This window comes from Xyrauchen texanus, chromosome 34 (assembly GCF_025860055.1).
Source record: "Xyrauchen texanus isolate HMW12.3.18 chromosome 34, RBS_HiC_50CHRs, whole genome shotgun sequence".
Classification (NCBI taxonomy): domain Eukaryota; kingdom Metazoa; phylum Chordata; class Actinopteri; order Cypriniformes; family Catostomidae; genus Xyrauchen; species Xyrauchen texanus.
This window is the reverse complement of record NC_068309.1, coordinates 7,510,787-7,531,354: the sequence shown is the minus strand read 5'-3', so window position 1 is coordinate 7,531,354 and position 20,568 is coordinate 7,510,787. Positions and strand designations below refer to the sequence as shown.

The 20,568-nt window shown below is 40.2% G+C and overlaps 2 protein-coding genes across 2 annotated transcripts; both read left to right on the top strand.

The window, feature by feature from the left end:
• The first annotated feature begins 9,605 nt into the window (after positions 1–9,605).
• Positions 9,606–12,573, top strand: LOC127627643 (proteinase-activated receptor 2-like). Its single transcript, XM_052104109.1, has 2 exons — positions 9,606–9,737; positions 9,972–12,573. Exons 1-2 carry the CDS (start codon positions 9,671–9,673, stop codon positions 11,036–11,038), a joined length of 1,134 nt encoding a protein of 377 aa, XP_051960069.1. The 5' UTR covers positions 9,606–9,670; the 3' UTR covers positions 11,039–12,573.
• A 1,279-nt stretch (positions 12,574–13,852) lies between these two features.
• On the top strand, positions 13,853–16,322 carry LOC127627641 (proteinase-activated receptor 2-like). Its single transcript, XM_052104106.1, has 2 exons — positions 13,853–14,086; positions 14,225–16,322. Exons 1-2 carry the CDS (start codon positions 14,017–14,019, stop codon positions 15,325–15,327), a joined length of 1,173 nt encoding a protein of 390 aa, XP_051960066.1. The 5' UTR covers positions 13,853–14,016; the 3' UTR covers positions 15,328–16,322.
• The last annotated feature ends 4,246 nt before the right edge of the window (positions 16,323–20,568 follow it).

Below are 20,568 nucleotides of genomic sequence, written 5' to 3'. Positions count from 1 at the left end.
CATTTCTGTGAGGTTGATATCACGTTGTTTCAATTGCTTTGTCTCAATTAATTGATTCAAATGTCTGATTCAACGATTCATTTGCATCATGATCCAAAAAAAGTCCATAATGGCATTTTTTATGTGTTACTGTAAAATGTTTCTGAAAAATACAAAATGAAGAGAAATATTGGTGTTTATACCGGGTTCAATAAAAGTTGACTGCATTTGTATCATAATGTACCACAAAAAAAATTACATTTGACTCGTTCCTCCTTTAAAGAAAGCAAAAATTGAGGTAAAAATTGAAGTGAATAGGGCCAATTTATTTTTTATAATAATATACAATTATAATAATTTTATAAAAGTTCTTTAATTCTTCTGTTAAAACTCATATATTATTTGAGCTATTAAGTAAAATCGTAATTTTTATGGTTGGTTTAAGGTTTACCACATTACATCGTCATGGCAACAAAGTTGTATAATTGGTCACACAGTACACAGAATAGGGTAGTAAGCTAAAATTATGTTACACGCATATTGTTTATGCGAATGGAGAAACGTCTCGGGTTACATGTGTAACCCTTGTTCCCTGAAAAAGGCGGAACGAGATGTTGCGCTGCTAAGCGCTACGGGGAACAGCTTTCGCTGTGAGCCGAGCTGAAACAATGTGTGGAACACGTCAATGAACATTGACCGGAATTTATAGCCTTGGTTGATGTAATCATTAGATGCACCTGAGGCCAGGCTATAAATGGATACGTCACCAGGTGTCGTCAGATACTTCTTTTTGAAGAGCAGTCCTGGGACGTCCCAGTGCGGCAAAGCAGCGCAACATCTCGTTCCACCTTTTTCAGGGAACAAGGGTTACACATGTAACCCGAGACGTTCCCTTTACAAAAGGCTTCACTTTGATGTTGCGCTGCTAAGCGCTACGGGGAACGCAATACCCACGCCGCCGCACTTGGGGCTGTCCGGACCCCTATGGTTGTGCAGTGTACTCACAAAAACGCGAGAGGTCTCAGACATGAGCTTGAGATGTCGACTCAAGGGCATAAGAGCCCGGAGTAGCATAAACATCTAAACCATTCAATTTTGATGAATGTGTGTAGAGAGGACCAGCCTGCCGAACTTGTTCAGGCATGAGCTGAGATGTCGACTCAAGGGCATGAGAGCCCGGAGTGCAGAACATCCAAACTAAAAAAAGTCCAATGAATGTGTGCTGCGAGGACAACCTGCTGCATCACAAACTTGTTTAGGCATGGGCTGAGAAGTCGACTCAAGGATATAAGAGTCCGGAGTAGCAAAGCATCTAGCCCATAAAGTTCGATGAATGTGTGCGAAGAGAACCCTATCGCAACACAAACTTGCCATAAAACTGATGAATGTGAGCGGAGAGGACCAGCCTGCCGCATCACAAACTTGCTCAGGCATGAGCTGAGATGTCGACTCAAGGGCATAAGAGCCCGGAGTAGCAAAGCATCTAACCCATAAAGTTCGATGAATGTGTGCGAAGAGAACCCTATCGCAACACAAACTTGTCATGAAAACTGATGAATGTGAGCGGAGAGGATCAGCCTGCCGCATCACAATCTTGTTCAGGTATGAGCTGAGATGTCAACTCAAGGGCATAAGAGCCCGGAGTGGCAAAACATCCAAACTAAAAAAGTCCAACGAATGTGTGCGGAGGGACAACCTGCCGCATCACAATCTTGTTTAGGCATGGGCTGAGATGTCGACTCAAGGGCATAAGAGCCCGGAGTAGCAAAGCATCTAGCCCACAAAGTTCGATGAATGTGTGTGAAGAGAACCCTATCGCAACACAAACTTGTCATGAAGAACTGATGAATGTGAGCGGAGAGGATCAGCCTGCCGCATCACAATCTTGTTCAGACATGAGCTTGAGATGTCGACTCAAGGGCATAAGAGCCCGGAGTGGCAAAACATCCAAACTATAAAAATCTAATGAATGTGTGCGGAGAGGACAACCTGCCGCATCACAAACTTGCTGCAGAGGGAGACCTCTAGCCAAGGTTTTAGAGGAGGAGTGCCCTCTGGTAGAATGCACCCTGAAACCTACTGGCTGAAGCTTGACCGCGCACCTCGTAGGCCCGGGCAATAATGAGGATGCCTCTTTGAGGGCACCCCGCCCACCAAGCCGTGGCAAACCGCAGTGGCCAAATACAGCCTGGCAGTGGCGAGGCAAGTGCCCGCTGACAGTTCTTTCTACAGAAAATCCAGAACTGAAGCAAACTGGCAGTTAGCTGGTTCTGTAATAAGAACTTTAGCAGAAGGAAACGCATGCAGGCGCATTTGCGTTTCTACGTTCAGCCCCTCCCGAGGGGGACTGGGCGACTCGGGGAGAAGTAGAGGAGACATTGCGCTATCAACAGAGGCGAAGAGGTCCTCTTCTGCCCTGTAAAATCTACTCAGATCAGTTCCAAGTGGAGGGAGCCCTAGCACTTGAAATGCTCTCGATGACCTCAAGGATGAGAAGGTCCTCCCTGTTCGGAATTGCCCAAGGCAAGCCGTTGAGGAGAGGAATTAACTCCGAGAAACATATCCTGTTCGGCCAGCGCAGCGCCATTATTAGGAGGCAAGACCCTTGCTGGTGAACATTGCCAAGACTCCCGGGAGCAGAGAAACCGGGAGAGAAACACATACAGACGCATTCTGGGTCATGTATGTGTCTTAACGTCCAGACCCAAGGGGGCTGGGTGATTTCAGGGAGAAGTAGAGGAGACATTGCGCTATTCATAGAGGCGAAGAGGTCCTCTTCTGCCCTAAGATCTCACCCAAACTTGTTCCAAGTGGAAAAAGCCCGGCATTTAAAAAGGTCTCGATAACCTCAGGAGAGAGCCCTGTGTCCCTCAGTTGGTACCCTTAGGGGCCAAACATGAAAGATTCCACAATTTGGGGCAGGGATGAAATATTGCCCTGTGCCTGAGATAGAAGATCCTTCCTGTTCGGAATCGCCCAAGGCGAGCCGTCGAGGGAAGAGATTAGCTCCGAGAACCAAGCCCTGTTTGGCCAGCGGTGCTATCAGTAAGAGGCAAAAACCCTTGCTGGCTGAACTCTGGGCAACTACTACCTTAGGGTGGAGTTCTTAACTCCCCGTTGGTATTTCCTGTCTGGACCGTAAATCTGCTCCCATGATCACGGGCATCCAGGGATATAACTGACCTGAGTGACAGGAGCTTACCCTGGGCCCTAAGGAGAATCCGACGTGTCAGAAATACAGCTGACAAGAACGTGGGTCTCCTTGAAGATTTATGTAAGAGGCTACCGCTGTATTGTCCACCCGCACCAAGGCATGGCAGCCTCAGGAGGAGGTATTTCAGGGCCAGAAATACAGCCATCAACCCGAGACAGTGACTGTGACAACCGAGCTGATGACCCTCCTATCCCCTTAAGCTGGATGACCACTTAAGGCCGCTACCCCGCCCATCAGGGAGGCGTCTGTCGTTAGCAGTCTGCGACAACAAGATGCACCTAGAGAGGGACCCAAGGCAGAAAACCGGGGTCTGAACCACATAGGAAGGGAACGAAGCCTGAGGCGCGTAACCCTATTTAGCCCAGGGGTTTTGGCCCTTGGAAGAAATCCCTGGCTTTTGGCCACAACAAAAGCGGTCTCATGAGCAAAAGGTCCAGAGGGATCACCGTGGACGCGTTCAGCCCTGAGACCTGGAAATCGTTGGTACTGATAACAGTGCAACCTTGACCTAGCCTGACTTTGCTCAGGGTGATCTGAATGGACTCAATCCTAGCGGGAGACAGTTGTGCCCGCATTGAGATTGAACTCCATACGATGCCCCGATAGACAGTGTTCTGAGTGGGAGAGAGGACGCTTTTCTTGGCGTTGAGCCTCAACCCCAGAGAAACAGATGAGCTAAGACGATGTCCCTGTGCTGAACTGCCAGTTCCTGGAACTGCGCTAGGATCAGCCAGTCGTCTACGTAATTCAGAATGCAGATGCCCCGAGTCGCAAGGAGCCAGCGCTACATCATGCATTGTGAATGTGCTGGGTAAAAAGGGCTAGGCTGAGTGAAAGAACCTGACCCTGGAAGACTTCAGCCCCGAAGTGAACCTCAGGAACTTTCCATGTTGTGGCAGAACTTCTAAATGAAGTATAGAAGTGCGTCATAAGATCGATGGTGACCAGCCAAACGAGTTGTAGGGCTTGAGACACGACCGTCTTGACAGGCATCAATCTTGGACTTGAACACCCACGGGTAGTTCAAGCTTTAAGATCTAAGCCAGACGCCACCCCTCACCCTCCATGGGAAACGGGAAGTATTTAGTGTAATAACCTAACTCTCTCTCTGGAAGGGGAACACATACCATGGCCCCTTTAACCAGGAGATTGAGTTTGTTTGTTTTTTTTTACAAAAAAAGAAATCCAGTTTACGGTAGTGAGAACACGCCGTTGAAACACGGAAAAGCGGCGAGAGAATTAAATCCTGACGCCCTTATAAGACCCACAGAAAAGAATATATCCGGCAGAAGTTTCCACGCTGCCAGGATCTCTGAGATGGGTATTATATTTTAACACTTCCTGTTGAGGGGTTGTCGGGTGTTTCGCGTCCTGAATAAAATGCAGGAACAGCGAAAACACCCGATTTTGACGGAAGCCTCTGCAACCCGAAACACCAAGAGGTGGCAGGAATGGAGGGGCTTCGAGGGGGTACCGGGAGGGGTGAAGTGAAGCACGCGCCCCGTCCCGAGGGGAGCTACCCCCTAATCTAGGCGCAAGACCGTCAGGGTTTTCTCTTACTAGAATTTATAGTCCTGAGGTCTTGCTTCGGGGGCTGGCGAGGGCGGCGAGACCAATCCCTGGGAGGAGGAGCATGACTCGCCACGCTTTGCTTTTGAGCCTCCCTTCAGTCAGGACCGAGGTGGGTCTGAGGCTTGCTTGTCAAGCGCAGAACCCACACTCAGGTCGTCCAAGAGGTCAGCCTGGTACGCCTGAAAAACAGCATAGTGTGCAGAGCAGCACCAGCCTGACCTGCTGCTTGATAAGCCCTTCCCACTAAAGTGGAGGTTGTCCTACAAGGCTTTGAGGGAGAGAGGGCTTTAAGTGACGATGCCGAGCCCGGCGAGAGATAGCCCTCAAGCGTCTCTTCGACCGGGCGGCATCACTGAATACCCCGTGCCTCAGCACCCACGATAGTCGAATATAATGACGTCGAGGGTATGTGAACACGGGAAGAATATATATATATATATATATATATATATATATATATATATATATATATATTTATTTTTTTTTTTTTTTTAGGGGTTCTCCATGAGAGAAAAAGCTCTTCATGGAGGTTATCAAAGAAAGGGAAGGGACCCATGAGGCGTTCCCTTTCTTAGACTGGAAGATAAAATCTATCCCCTAATTTGGAGCGTTTGGGGGTCTCGTTTTCGCGTGGCCAGTCCAATCTGGCAACCGCACGAGTAACAACATCGAGCAATTCCTCCGTATATTTTTTTATCGCGGACGGAAAGCTCGGAGGCGGGAAGAGAATTGCGATCCACCTCATGATCCGAAGAAGCGTCGGAACGCGCCGAGATCATGTGAAGGACCAGCTGGGTTTGGGGAGAGAGTGAGAGAAAGGATCAACCCATCTCTTGCTCCTCAGCCAAATCCATGCACGAGCCCCACGAACGATCTTTTCGTGAGTGCTGACTCCGGAAGCAAGCGAGGCGAGCACGACGCACTCTGCCTGTTAAAGCAAATCGCAGTGCTCGCACCCGCCCTGCTGCAACGCGAGAGCAGCGTGCTCTTACCCCCAAACAAACAGCAAAAACTGATGTGTGCCGTCTTCAGCTATAGAGCGAGAAGAGAGGAACACGCACCGTTTGCTTTCAGTCATTCTCTCTTTTTTTTAAATATATATATATATTATTTTCTAAACAGAAGAGAAAAATAGAACAACATTCACTGCACACTGCCTAACTGATTCTATCTCCTAACAGAGGAAAGAAAGTTTTGACAGGGTGTGTGAAACACACAGAAACAGAATCGCTCTGAAAAAAAGAGTTTCTGACGACACCTGGTGACGTATCCATTTATAGCCTGGCCTCAGGTGCATCTAATGATTACATCAACCGAGGCTATAAATTCCGGTCAATGTTCATTGACGTGTTCCACACATTGTTTCAGCTCGGCTCACAGCGAAAGCTGTTCCCCGTAGCGCTTAGCAGCGCAACATCAAAGTGAAGCCTTTTGTAAAGGGAACAAGTGTGTGTGTGTGTGTGTGTGTGTGTGTGTGTGTGTGTGTGTGTGTGTGTGTGTGTGTGTGTGTGTGTGTGTGGCTAATTGTTTCCACTTAATAGACTGTAGTTCTTCCTAAGTAATTAAAAAACTGTAATGATATTTTCGGAAATCATCAGTGACAGAAATCTCTCCCCACCCATTCTCATCATGTTTTAACCATTAAAAGCATCCTAACCAAATGCATCACGTAGTTATGACTCTGGAGACTGAAATGTTTCAAGACTTTATGCATTGTGAGAAGAGTGGAAAGAATCCTTGAAATAATAACTGACAATACTACAAGAAGATGCCAATTTGCCTCATCGACAGTAATCTTTGCACCGCATTCTTGTCATTATTATCACAACTTTTACTATAAACATTCATATATGGATGCACTGAACAAATGCATTGATCACATCTCTTCAGATCAGTGGTTACTTTTGTATCTGCTACACATTTTATTATTAGTTACTGTATGTTTGCTGTGTGTTTATTTATTGTATGTTTTTTTTTTTTTTTTTTTTTTGTGGATTTACAGTGTGTATTGTCATCAGAAGTGCATAGTGTTTTTATGGTGTAGGCCATTGTTTACAAAGAGAATGTACTGTATGATGTTGTCATACAGTGTCTATGAAGAATTCCTTGTCCTGTCTGTAATTTGTTCTGCAGACCCGCTAAATTAATATTTGACAGTATTCATGTACTATATGACTAAAAATACTTAATCAAAGGTGCCATATGTAACAATTTTCTGTAATATTCACCCTTTTTTGCCAATGTGTGAACAGCTTGTAACACAACTTAAAAAAACTTCCTAGTTTGCCTATTAAAGCCTGTAGACTGATTTTCATGCGAGCGGGTGCGGGTCGCTTTTGCTGGGAAAATCCAAAAGATGTGACATTTATACGCGCTCCCAAGAGCCTCAGTGCTTCTGCTATTCAACAGTGACAACAAACTGCAACACTAGGTAACGTTATCTTAGAGATGGAATCCAGCAAACGTCGCACAAAACTGACTCCTACACACATGCAGAATAAGCCATAAAAAATATTTATATATATGTATAAATATATATATTTATCTACTGAATCCCAACTGGCTATGCGGGAACGTGGTCGTTGTCGAGCAAAAACTAGAGTGAACATCGGCAGGGCATTTGATTCCTGGAGGGACTTTCGTTCGGTTTTGGGGATCAAAACCGACACCCTGAATTGGCATTCTTCTTATTGGACAGGTAAGCTTACATAACTGCGAAATATAGTGCCATAATGATTGATATGTGTAATTTAACTAAATTGATCTTGCCTGCTAACGCTAACGAATTGCAAGCTTGCTTCATAATTTTCAAATAATTTCAACTATCTTCTCTTTATACTAAAAGTCAGGTATACAGGATAAATTTAAGCAAATACAACATATGAAATACAAAACATACAATAGTGCAACATAACTGCAGTGACGCAGTAAACTGTCTGGTTTAGTTCGGTAGTAGGACTATGTAGCTGTTTGTGTGTATCAGTATACTATGTTCGCTGATAAGTAGTTTAAAAGTAGACAAAGTTTGTAGTAAAACAATCATAGCTGTAATTTTAATTATGCCACCTCATCTGTCGGTGCCGGTGAATCACGTTCAGTCTCTTTGTACATTACGTCACTGTTTTGGCCGATGCTCGTCTTACAGTGTTAACGTGCCCACTTCCATATTTTATGTAGGTACTTATTATGCGCTTTAACTGCAAAACATATAGAAATTGACCAACAAAATTCTCCCTGGTTGATAGAGGTTTTTGTAACTGTTTTTTTTTTTTATTTAATTGATGTGTTGTTAGCAGTGGGATAGCTAATATGTTATCTAGGTTTGTGTGTCATTTGTAGTAAATTTTAAATTTTGACAGAATACAATATATTATGTTTTTGAATTAAATATTAGATATTTACGTGGGAAGTTTGAGGTTTGTACAAACTGGTGTGTAGTTTTAAAATTGGGTTCATAGTAAATAGAAAATTGTGAATTTGTTAGCAATTGAGAAAAACTGTACATATGCCAAAAAGAGATTCAAAACAAGATTTATTGGCAGACCCAATATTAAGGAATGGATTACAGATTAAGTGAACCAAAAGTGTAAAAATATAAAAGTAGCAGTAAATAATATCTGTCAAGCCATTTGGGAAAGAGAGACAAATACTTACAAATAAAATAAACCTTTAATGGTGAATTTTTTTAATTTTCTGTGATCATTTCAATGCATTACAAGCATATAGATGCATTATATATTGTCTATGCAGATGTGACATATTTCCTCTATTGCGTCACACGTTTTCTCTGAAGTATTACCCGTATTAACTGACAACTGATATTTTAATTTCTGTACAGACTATTTATATTGCATAACATCATTGAATGACTTATTGCTTGTATCCCATATAATAAATAGCTTGTAGCTATTGTTTTATTGCAACAGCTTAAACTGCCATTGTTGAGTCTTTTTAAAACATGGGTTTCATCTAAAGATAATCTGGAAGGTTCTTTCTTGGATAATATGACATAAATACAAGAGTAAAATATATGTGTGTTAAGTATTTTGATTGTAGCCCATATGTCAAAATAACGTGACACAAATATCACCCTGTATTTATAAATGTTAACCGATTGTAAAATAATAACATATAGAACTTTGAAAACTGTTATACTCTGTTTAATCAGGGAAGGTTAACAACAGTTATGAATGGTGTAAACAATTGCATATAATTTTTCTTATTATTCATTTAATCATTTAATTTATTTTATTTATTTTTATTCTTATTTCATGTTCTTAATTGTTTTTATGTATCTTGTATTTTCTTTAAAAATGTATATTTAAAGCACTTTGAATTGCCATTGGGTATGAAATGTGCTATATAATAAACTTGCCATGCCATATGATTTTGTATTTATAATTTCATGCTTTTACTGTAACATGGTACACAAAGGGCTGTGATAAACGAATCCTCCTCTAGGTGGCAATGTTTGCCCACTGTGTAGTTAAAGTCAATACAGCTGACAGTGTAAACTTTATTGTCAGACCCATGTGTTCTCACAGATGTGTGCAGTCTAGAATGATTATCGAACTGCTCCCCAAAAATTATTCAACTATCACAACAAAAAAAAAAGAAAGAAAAAAAAAAACACAATTAGCATTGATTAACTAAAAAAAAAAAGCAATATAATACAGTATATTACCTATAACGGAATGCTTTGCTTTTAGGCTATAACTTCCTTTAAAATAAAATTCCTTCGCGTTCGGGTGTCGCGTGCGCAGGTGTTCTGGAGGGCGTGTCCTAGGTAAGATCACATGACTCTTATGGACGGTGACCGCCTCACCTGACTTTATAAGACCTCTGTTTACACTCGTTAAGGAATCAGTGAAGGATCAGACAATACAGTCGATCAGGGAATTAACAATGCCGCACACACTAATTTGGATTTACACTGTGCTTCTATTAATCAACGCGAAACTGTCTAGTCAAAGTAAGTTGAAAGTTATATGAGTGTCATTGTTTCATAGAGCTGACAACGAGATGACTCGTAAATTCTTAAAATCTTCTGGGAACCATTTTTAAATGTTTGATACAATTTAGTGCTCAGTTCTGTTGAGATTTTACTTGGGTCTCATAGACCACAATAATTTTAATAAACGAGGTTTATAATTAATGTGTTTTGCAGCTGTGTCTAATCTATCTATCTATCTATCTATCTATCTAGTTTCTCTGACTGACAAAGGGTTTACTGGTGAGGAGAATGATGAGGGTGTGTCAGTGACATTCACCGCTGTTAGTGTGCTGGACAGTAAGCTCACCCAGATCTTCTTCCCAGTTGTATACATCATCATCTACAGTGTGGGCTTGCCAACCAATGCTATGGCCATCTGGGTCTTCCTTTTTAGAACAAAGAAGAAACACCCATCATCCATCTTCATGGCCAACCTTGCACTGGCGGACCTCCTATTTGTCATCTGGATTCCTCTAAAGATCGCATACCATTTCAATGGGAATAACTGGATCTACGGTGAAGCCCTGTGCAAAGTATTAGTTGGGTTTTTCTACGGGAACATGTACTGTTCTACTGCTTTTATCGCGTGCATCAGTGTTCAGAGGTATTGGGCCATAGTACATCCTCTTTCCCAGCAAAAATGTAATAACAAGTTGGCAGTGGGTGTGTCTGTGTGTGTGTGGTTGGTTGTGTGGCTTATTACCATTCCTCTATATCTTTACGACCAGACTGTGAAGGTCACCAACCTTGACATCCTCACCTGCCATGATGTCACTCGCCCCAGCCAATCACTCTACCCTTCTATCTATTTCCTGACCATGGGAGTTGTAGGATTTGTAGTTCCCTGTGTAGTGTGCATAGTGACTTATGTACAGATGCTGCGCACTCTCAAGAGCTCTATGACGGATGCCATCATTGTTCAGAAGCGGAGGAAGACTATTATCCTCATCGTCACGGTACTGGTAATGTTCCTGGTTTGTTTCACACCCAGTAACATCATGCTTATGGTGCATTACTCCCTGTTGTCTGCCGGTGTGAAGAACAATGGGTACGGCTTCTACATCACTACACTGTGCCTGGCCAGTCTCAACTGCTGTGTTGATCCGTTTGTGTACTATTTCATCTCGGATGAGTTCAGGGAGCATGTCAGAAACACGTTTCTATGCCGCAGCGAACGCACAGCGAAGAGGATTCGGGTGTCCTTCAGTGCACTCAAGTATTCTAAGAAAAGCAGTACCTACACATCAGACTCTGGAAATACACAGAGCAGCTCCTACTAGGAATGAATTTCAGAGACTACAAGCTGTTTTGAAATATGTGCAGGGACACCCAGATAATGACCTCTAGAAATCTATATGACCTCTCATTAATGGTATTATGAACTATGCGAACTTAAAATGCAAGGACAGATATCAGAAATGTGCACTGAATTGCGGGTTCAATACAAGTTAAGTGCGACGACAGCATTTGTGGCATAATATTGATTGCCACATAAAATATATATATATATATAATTTTTTACTTTTACAGTAAGGCACTTACAATGTAAAGTACATGGGGCCAGCAAATAAACATTAAAATATAAATTGTTTCAAAATTGCCACAAGATGTAAACATTATACGTGTTAACTTGATTTTGGAGTGACAAAATTGCTTAATACCCTTATCAGTGTGACGTTATATCAAATATTATACTTTGTTGCCATGATGAAGCAATACCGCTAAACACTAATAGCAATATTATTACACTAAAATGATGCAGAACAGAGATTTTATCACACTTAAATCATGTTAACACGCATAATGTTTACGTCTTGTGGCTATTTTTTTGAAACTGTGAGTATTTTATTGTTTATGGACTGGCCCCATTCACTTCCACTGGAAGTGCCTTATTGTAACTTTTTAGGCCACAAATGCTGTCACTTGAGCTTAATATATATTGAACCCAGAATACTTCTTTAAATGGAGTACTGCAGTAAATTTAGTCAACAAAAATCTCAATCAAACCATTTCATCAAACCATGAAATCTTGCCTTGAAAGTTATTTTTTTATTTGTTTGATTATTTCATTTTAATGTCCAGAATAGGTAAAGAATGGAATCCAGCCCATGTGTGAATGTCTGAAGGTCTTTTAAAAGAAATCCATAAAGGTTTTAAAACAGCACTTCTTGGAATCCCATATTAGCCTCTTGTTTGGCAACAGTCACCATGGTTTGAGTGTTGTCATTGTTTTATGTGGCATTACGTTACTAGTTACAGGTTGCCTTGAAGTTGGGAATGGAGACCTCTGTGGGTTTATTTTATATATATATATATATATCTCATCTGCATTGTTTTGTTTGCTCATGTTTCGTGTGATTTCTCAGAATCTTCTCTTTTATTGATCTTTAGTCTAGATCAAAAGGATGTACGGTAGAAGGTGACTGAATGACAGGAGTGTTCTTGCTTTGAGCACCTTTTAGGCCTTCCTGAAGCATTTTACATTCATGTTTACATATATGGGCGTTTCATGAATCTTATACAAAGCGCTAAATGAATGTGAGATGTTCTATGAATCATTCTATAAGTGATCAATTTTAGATGTGTGAATGTATGCATAACTTACTGTAACTGAGATTGGTACTAAAGCACTAAATGCCAAAGTGGTAGCACAATTGACTATGTCATTTTTTATGCATAATCTTATAAGAGAACATTTTTGTTTTCCTGTTTATTTACACCTTTCCCCCTCACCTGGTTTTCAAAACACAGTATATATGTTTTAATGTTATTGTATATGTGACTGCAATTTGTATCTGACATATTTTAAAAAAACTGCCAGAATATTTTATTTACAAATAAATATTTCCTTCTAAATCTGTGTGTGTACGTGCGTGTGTGTGCGCGCACGTGCTTTATTCAGTTTTCTTTTTTATTTCAGTTAATCTTAGTGGTTTAATCAATAGGGTGCAAAGAGGCTAAAAACACTTGATTTAATTTATTTTGAGGTAATTTTATCTAATTTTTCATATTTTTTTAAATGTTGCAAATCTATGCTGCTGTCAGACATATTTGGCATGGGCTACATACTTAGTGGGGCGAATAGATTTGTGGTGAACATTTTTCAAAGTAGGCTCACATTGACTGATCCAATTACTGTAGGGATTAATTCATACAATAATACTTGAGATGTTATGAAATGCCAAATGTAATTGAAATGAACAGAAAACGGTTACCTATTTTCTGAAGTGGTTATTTTTTAATATTTTGAATATTAATTTGTTACCCAAAAAAGCATCTTGCTGTCTCTGTGTTTGCATAAGGTGAAACTGTTTGCCCTGTAACTATTGTCCCTATATTTACACAATATCACTATAACCCCCCAAGTATGGGGCAAAAGGCTCCCTCGGCACCTTACATTTTTATTTTATTTTAAACAAAACAACCTTCCGTTATTATTTATTTTCACAAATGATGTTGCTCCATCAATATTGAATAAATAAAAAAAATCCATCTTGATACACTGTGACCAAAAAACACATTTTCCTTCAGGTGTGGCTTTAGCCCAGTTGTACGCTAATATTAGGATTACTGTTAATACTGTAATGAAATGTAGGCTACATTTAATACTGTATTATGCAAGGTTCCTACACCTTTGGAATTCCCATGACTTTTCCAGTCATTATGATTAATGGAAAATGACTTTCTAAATAATTGTATAATATTGCGCTCACAAAGATCGGTAAATAGCAGATTAAACATTTTGACGCTGGACAGATCTAACATTTTATAGTCACCAAATAATGTTCCATTGATTTTTCTATGGCTTTTTAAGATTTGTATTAATTTAAATGACTGTTCCATGCATCATTATTTTAAAATCCCCAGATATTTCCAGGATTTCCATAACTTTCGTGTTAAAAATCTCTCATCTCGTTCTCTCCCTCTCCTTCCACGCGCAGGGCACCTGGCTGCTTACGGTCACTTATCTCAAGCGCAACTGGATTTGTTTTTTTTTTTGTTTTGTTTTTTTTCAGGCGCAACTGGATCAGACTCGATTGCTAAGAGCAGTGACGAGTGTGACGTGACGTCATGCAGGTAAGGAAATCAGACGCGCTGTGAGCTTTCTGTTGTTTTAAGGTGTGCCCTTCGGCTGGAAACATTTAACGGGGTAAAAACGACAGGGCTTCAACAGTGTGTTGTGCTTCCAAACAACACTTCAGACGGACATTTTTTGAATTTAGAAAGTACCGAAAAGTTGATAAACTACAATCAGACGATGGCTGTCGCCGGAATTTTTCGGGTCATGTTTTTTTCTGCTGTTTTGATATTCGCGTCTGCACAGTCACGTGAGTTAATACTTTTTACAAGACCATCGTTCTTTTTACATGCCTTTAAAACTAATTTTCTTAACATTTACTGGTAATAAATGTACAGTAAAAATCTCAAGAAACTCCATGATCAATTAATTTTGTGTTTCATTTCAGGTGATGGCAAAACAAGAGGTTTCCTTGGCATTCTGAATGCTGATAATCGTGTGAAAGTTGACCAGAACACTATAGATACTCTAAAGAGCGGTCTCACAACCATTTTCCTGCCAGTTATTTACATAATTGTCTTTGCTGTTGGGTTGCCAAGCAACGCTATGGCCATATATGTTTTACTGTTCCGGTCAAAGAAAATTTACCCCTCTGCCATCTACATGGCAAACCTGGCACTGGCTGACCTAATGTTTGTTATCTGGACACCTCTTAAAATTGCTTACCACTTTAAAGGGAATAACTGGACATATGGGGAAGGGATGTGTAAAGTGATGGTGGGTTTCTTCTACGCCAACATGTACAGTTCCATCCTCTTCATTGCTTGTCTGAGTATACAGCGGTACTGGGTTTGCGCTCACCCCCTTACGCAGCAGAGGAAAAACAACAAATTTGCAATGATAGTTTCTGTTAGTATCTGGATCTTTATTTGGGTCAGCACAACTCCTTTGTACCTGTACCAGCAGACTGCTAAACTCTCAGACCCGAACATCACCACCTGCCATGACATCAACCTTATCAAGCAAGAGAATTTCGATTTGAACAATACGTTCCTGGACGTTCAGGAGCCCTACTATTATTTCATGGTGATGGCAGGTCTTGTGTTTTTCGTCCCAATGGTAGTCATCATCGTTGCCTATATCCTACTGCTCCGATCACTTGGGAACTCTGCAGTCGAGGGAAGCACTGGGAAAAACCGTCAAAAAGCTGTGGCCCTCATCATAACGGTGCTCATAACATTCCTAGTCTGCTTCATTCCTAGTAATGTGATGCTTGTGGTACACTACTCAATTCTGCGAATGGGTTGGTCCAACAACGGCTACGGCTTCTACATCACAATGCTATGCTTGTCTAGTCTAAACAGCTGTCTGGACCCTTTCGTCTATTATTATGTGTCTGATGATTTCAGGGAACATGTTAAGAACACGCTACTGTGCCACAGCAGTCGTACAGTGGAGAGGATGAGAGTGTCTTTCAGTTCAATGAAATACTCTAAAAAGACCAACACGTACACTTCCAGTACAACCCACACGGAGAGTAGCACCTGCTGAGAGCACACCTGAAGAGGTGGATATGGACTATAATGGACAAACCGTGACACAATGGTGGGAAGATTCTCCTTTGAATTATGTTGAAGCTGAGAGTGAATTTTGGCCTTGGACAGTCTGTGATATTTTGTTTTTCGTCTGTGAGACATAAGTAAACCAAAAGCTGATCAGATGATGGGGCCACAAAGACTTTTGAGTTTGAACAGAACAAAATGTTTAGACTCTCCTGCTGAAGCACACTGTCTTAACCTCAAAGGGTTGTAACTTTCATAAAACTTGAAGAGGAGCATTTCACCAGATTATTTTGATACATTTTTATAATGCTCAGATGGGCCTTGTTTAATGATATTTAATGTGAATTCATCTGCCCATGGTGGGTAAAATATTACAATGTTTTAAGCCTGTATTTTTTATATTTTTAATACTAGCTGTTTTTTCTATTGCACAATCTGATTAACAAAGTTTTTTGCCTCTTTGTCACGCTGTATTATAGCTTTAATTAGGTCAGCCACTTCTTATCACTGATGAAAGTTTGAGTGATATTTGAGAGATGATGATGATTCTTAAAGTGACACATATTTGACATTTCATACTGAAGCAACTGTAACTGTTAAAAAGAGCTTCATAATCTTAAACTTGCCTTTTGTCCATCATTTTACAGATCCCAGCTGGTTCAATGCACGTCTGTGATCATTTTCACTCTGTAAAACAAGTGGTTAATCATAATTTGTATCTCTCTTTAAACCACTAGGGCCTACATCTCTTTTTTTGTTGTTGTTTGTGTATCGCATGTCACTGTAACACTAACATTTTAAATACATTTTTGTTTTGTAATTCATTGGGACTCTTTTGTGAAGAATTGTTAGTTTCCTATAAATAGTTGAGTTTGTAATATTCTGTGATTTACCTGTTGAGTTACCATGTCTAGATGAGTCTTAGCTTGTGACACACTGTATCATCAAAACAAACTATAAATCTTACTAAATGTAGTGAGTCATGACATCAGACATTCTTTGTGATTGTATCGATTGAGCTTGGATAGTTTGAGAATCTGTTAAACACTTTTTATAACTTTTGCACAATGATCTTGTTCATGAAAGCATAACAAGTTATATATATATATATATATATATATATATATATATATATATATATATATATATAAAATGTTAATTTGGTTAAAGGGATAATTCACCCCTAAAGCCATCCTAGATGTATATGACTACTTTCTTCTGCAGAACACAAAGCAAGATTTTTAGAATAATTTTTCAGCTTTGTGGATCCATAGAATGCAAGTGAATGGTTACCAAAAATGTTAAGCTCCAAAAAGCACATTAAGGCAACATAAAGGCAATCGTTACGCCTCCAGTGGTTTAATCCATGTCTTCTGAAGTCATCCAATTGTTTTTTCCTTTTTCACAATATATCTTGACATGAGGTGTGTCCTTGGCGATCATGATTTAAGCTCATTGAACTGTTCCTTTAACCGCTTTTAATAATTTTTGTTGAGGCACAGTTGTTGCTCAACATACACGCAAAGTCGGCATGTTGTTTCCGAGCGTTCTGGTACACAAGGATTGGCCACACTATGCCGGCTCACCAACAAGCGGCGTCTCCTATCATACATTTTTGTATCGGCTCCAGCATGTTTACCTCCTCCTGCGGCATGACCAGAAGCATATTCCAGGAATTCATTGCATAATCAAGTGTCAAAAACAAAAACTCTGTTCACTCTCTCTGGCACCTCTCCATGGACAATACACCCAGAAAATGGAGCCCACATGTGCCCATATTCCCAACAATACTCACCGCTTTGGCCACTAGGGCAGTGTTTTTAATTTTGGTAAGCACAGACCAATTTTAAGGAAAAGTCAACATACGGTATTTGATTTCACTGTGAGATATGTATGGGATGGCATTCATGAAATATGGTTAGAATGGATATCTCTCAAAATAATTATTAAAATTATTCTTTGCCTATGAATATGCATGTAAGAATGCTTTTACAAAAGACATACAGACATTTTTTTCATCGTATTTCATGAATTAAGCCCAAAGCTTGTAGAATTCTCAACAGACCTATGAAGCTATAAAGTGCTGCTTGTTCAAGTATGAATGTGTTTCTTATCAGAAGATCTCTCTATGGTGGCCTTTTGCAATGTTCTGGCGAAACTTTGTATTTGTGAATTCCCACTGAGCTTCTTTGAGCAGTGATCATCCTGCATCGTCCACACCCATATTTAGCAAATATTTTACATACCACTCACATGTGTTTTGGCCAACATGTGGTAACACACCACTCATCTTTCTATCTATAGAAACTCTCTGCACGTGTTCAACTAGCTAAACTTAAAGCGTCTCTTCAGGTTAAAATTGGTGGGTGCCATTTTTTGTTTAACCTTTTTTGTTGTTTTCACCTGTTTGTAGTTCGAAAGGTAGACAGGGAAGTTTTCTGTTGTTGTTTGTATTTTCTTTTATAGGTAATTTACTTCCCCCTTTAGAGAGGATTATTTCTGTTTGTTATTTTGGCCTTGACCCCTCTTGAAGCCTTGGATACTTCCTATTTCTGTTTCTTTAAATAAGTTTATTTATTTAATTTTTTATTTTAAGTTGAGTGCTGGGATAGGAGAAGGGACCCAACCTTTTTGTTACCCCTCCCCAACCCTAGATTGGGGCAGTTTGTAACTTTCGGCAGGCAACGCAGCACGAACTACACAAAGCATTTAGTCAGTGTCAGGTGCACTCTAAGCTGCGCTTATGTAAACAAAGTATTCTCATGTGCCAGTTTCAAATGGGGGAAACTACGAATTAACAGTGATATTTCATGAATTAAATACAGTACTATCGAATGGCTTCAGAAGAATTGAAGAGTCAAGGGCGACTTGTGTGGTCCTTTTGGAACTTGGACAGCCTATCACCATCCACTCATCCTTCAGTGTTGTCACTGAAAAGTGGTACCTGTTACTTTTCTCAGCGCTGCAGGATGGGCCAATCACAGTCGATTATTTTTACTGGAGTTTAAAATCCTTTTTTTAGATACTGATGAGGCAGATTAACATTCACAGGTATGCATCCTTGCAATTAAGAGTTTTTATAATTTTTTACAAATAAAACAACCATCCACTGTAAAATGTCTCCATTGAGATAAAAAATACTCTTGATATTTAAATGCTGATGAATGGAGGATTTGGTTTGCAATGTGTTCATGACTGGGGGTTGCTCTTGCAGCAGTATCACTTTTTATTTATTTGTTTTTCCTTCTGTTTTTGTATGGTTTGAAAGTGTATAGGCATAATGTTTTATGTATTTATGTAATACAGACAATATACACAAATTAACAGAACAATGTTGGCATTGTGACGAATTCTTTTTCAGTGAATTGTAACTTTTATTTCAGTTTTCATAGTATTTTTGAATAAAATGTATGTGATATGTAAAAGAAAGTGTTGTACAGCTTGTACATTTTGATCACTTTTGATTAAGTTTTGGCCAAATAAATTTGCGAACCACTGAGTAACAGTATCAGGTATAATTATAAGACAAACTGCTGTTATTCTACAGAATTGTTTTTTTATGGTTTTTCCAAACCAAACATATTAAATGGAGCTCCTCCTACAGCTTTTAAGATACATATACTCAATTTGGCACAAACCTTTAGACTGTTCTGACAACTTTTACATTAAAGGGATAGTTCACCCAAAAATAAAAGTTCTCTCATCATTTACTAACCCTCATTCCATCCCAGATGTGTATGACTTTATTTCTTCTACAGAGTACAAATGAAGAGTTTTAGAAGAATGTTTCTGCTGTGTAGGTCCATAAAATGCAAGTGAATGGTGACCAGAACTTTCAAGCTCCAAAAATCACAAATAGGCAGCATGAAAGTAATCCATATTACTCCAGTGGTTAAATATGGCTTCAGAAGTAATATAATAGGTGTGGGTGAGAAACAGATTAATATTTAAGCCCTTTTTTTACTAAAAATCTTCACTTTCACTGTTGCATTCTGAAAGTGAAAGTGGAGATTTATAGTAAAAAATGGTTGAAATTTGTATCTGTTTCTCACCCAAAGTGATTTCATCGCATCAGAAGACATCACTGATCAGCCATAACATTAAAACCACTGACAGGTGAAGTGAAAACATTGTATATCTCATTACAATGGCACCTGTCATGGAGTGGAATATTTTAGGCAGCAAGTGAACAGTCAGTTTTTGAAATTCATGTGTTCCAAGCAGGAGAAATGGGTAAGCGTAAAGATCTGAGCAACTTCGACAAGGGCCAAATTAAGATGGCTAGACAACTGTGTCAGAGCATCTCCAAAACGGCAGGTCTTGTAGGGTGTTCCCAGTATGCAGTGGTTAGTACCTACCAAAAGTGGTCCAAGAAGGACAACCGGTGAACTGGTGACAGGATCATGGGTGCCCAAGGCTCACTTATGCGCTTGTGGAGCGAAGGCTAGCCGTGTGGTCTGATCCCACAGAAGAGCTACTGTAGCACAAATTGCTGAAAAACGTAATGCTGGCAATGATAGAAAGGTGTCAGAATACACATTGCATCACAGCTTGCGTAGAAACAGACCGGTCAGAGTGCCCATGCTGAAAACTGTCCACAGCAGAAAGTCCCTACAATGGGCGCATGAGTGTCAGAACTGGACCATGGAGCAATTGAAGAAGGTGGCCTGATCTGATGAATCATGTTTTATTTTAGATCACGTGTATGGCTGGGTGCATGTGCATTGTTTACCTGGGTAAGAGATGGCAACATGATGCACCATGGGAAGAAAGCTGGCCGGCGGAGGCAGTGTGTTGCTCTGGGCAATGTTCTGCTGGGAAACCTTGGGTCCTGGCATTCAGGTGAAAGTTACTTTGACACGTACCACCTACTTAAAGATTGTTGCAGACCACGTACACCCCTTCATGGAAACGGTATTCTCTGATGGCAGTAGCCTCTTTCAGCAGAATACTGCGCCCTGCTACTCTGCAAAATTCAGGAATGGTTTGAGCAACATGACAAAGAGTTCAAGGTGTTGAATTGGCCTCCAAATTCCCCAGATCTGAATCCGATGGAGCATCTATGGGATGTGCTTGACCAACTAGTCCAATCCATGGAAGCCCCACCACAAGGGGGAACTGCATGATATTAGGCAGGTGGTTTTAATGTTGTGGCTGATCCGTGTATATTAAACCACTAGAGTAATATGGATTACTTTTACTACAACTGTCTGATTACCATTCACTTGCA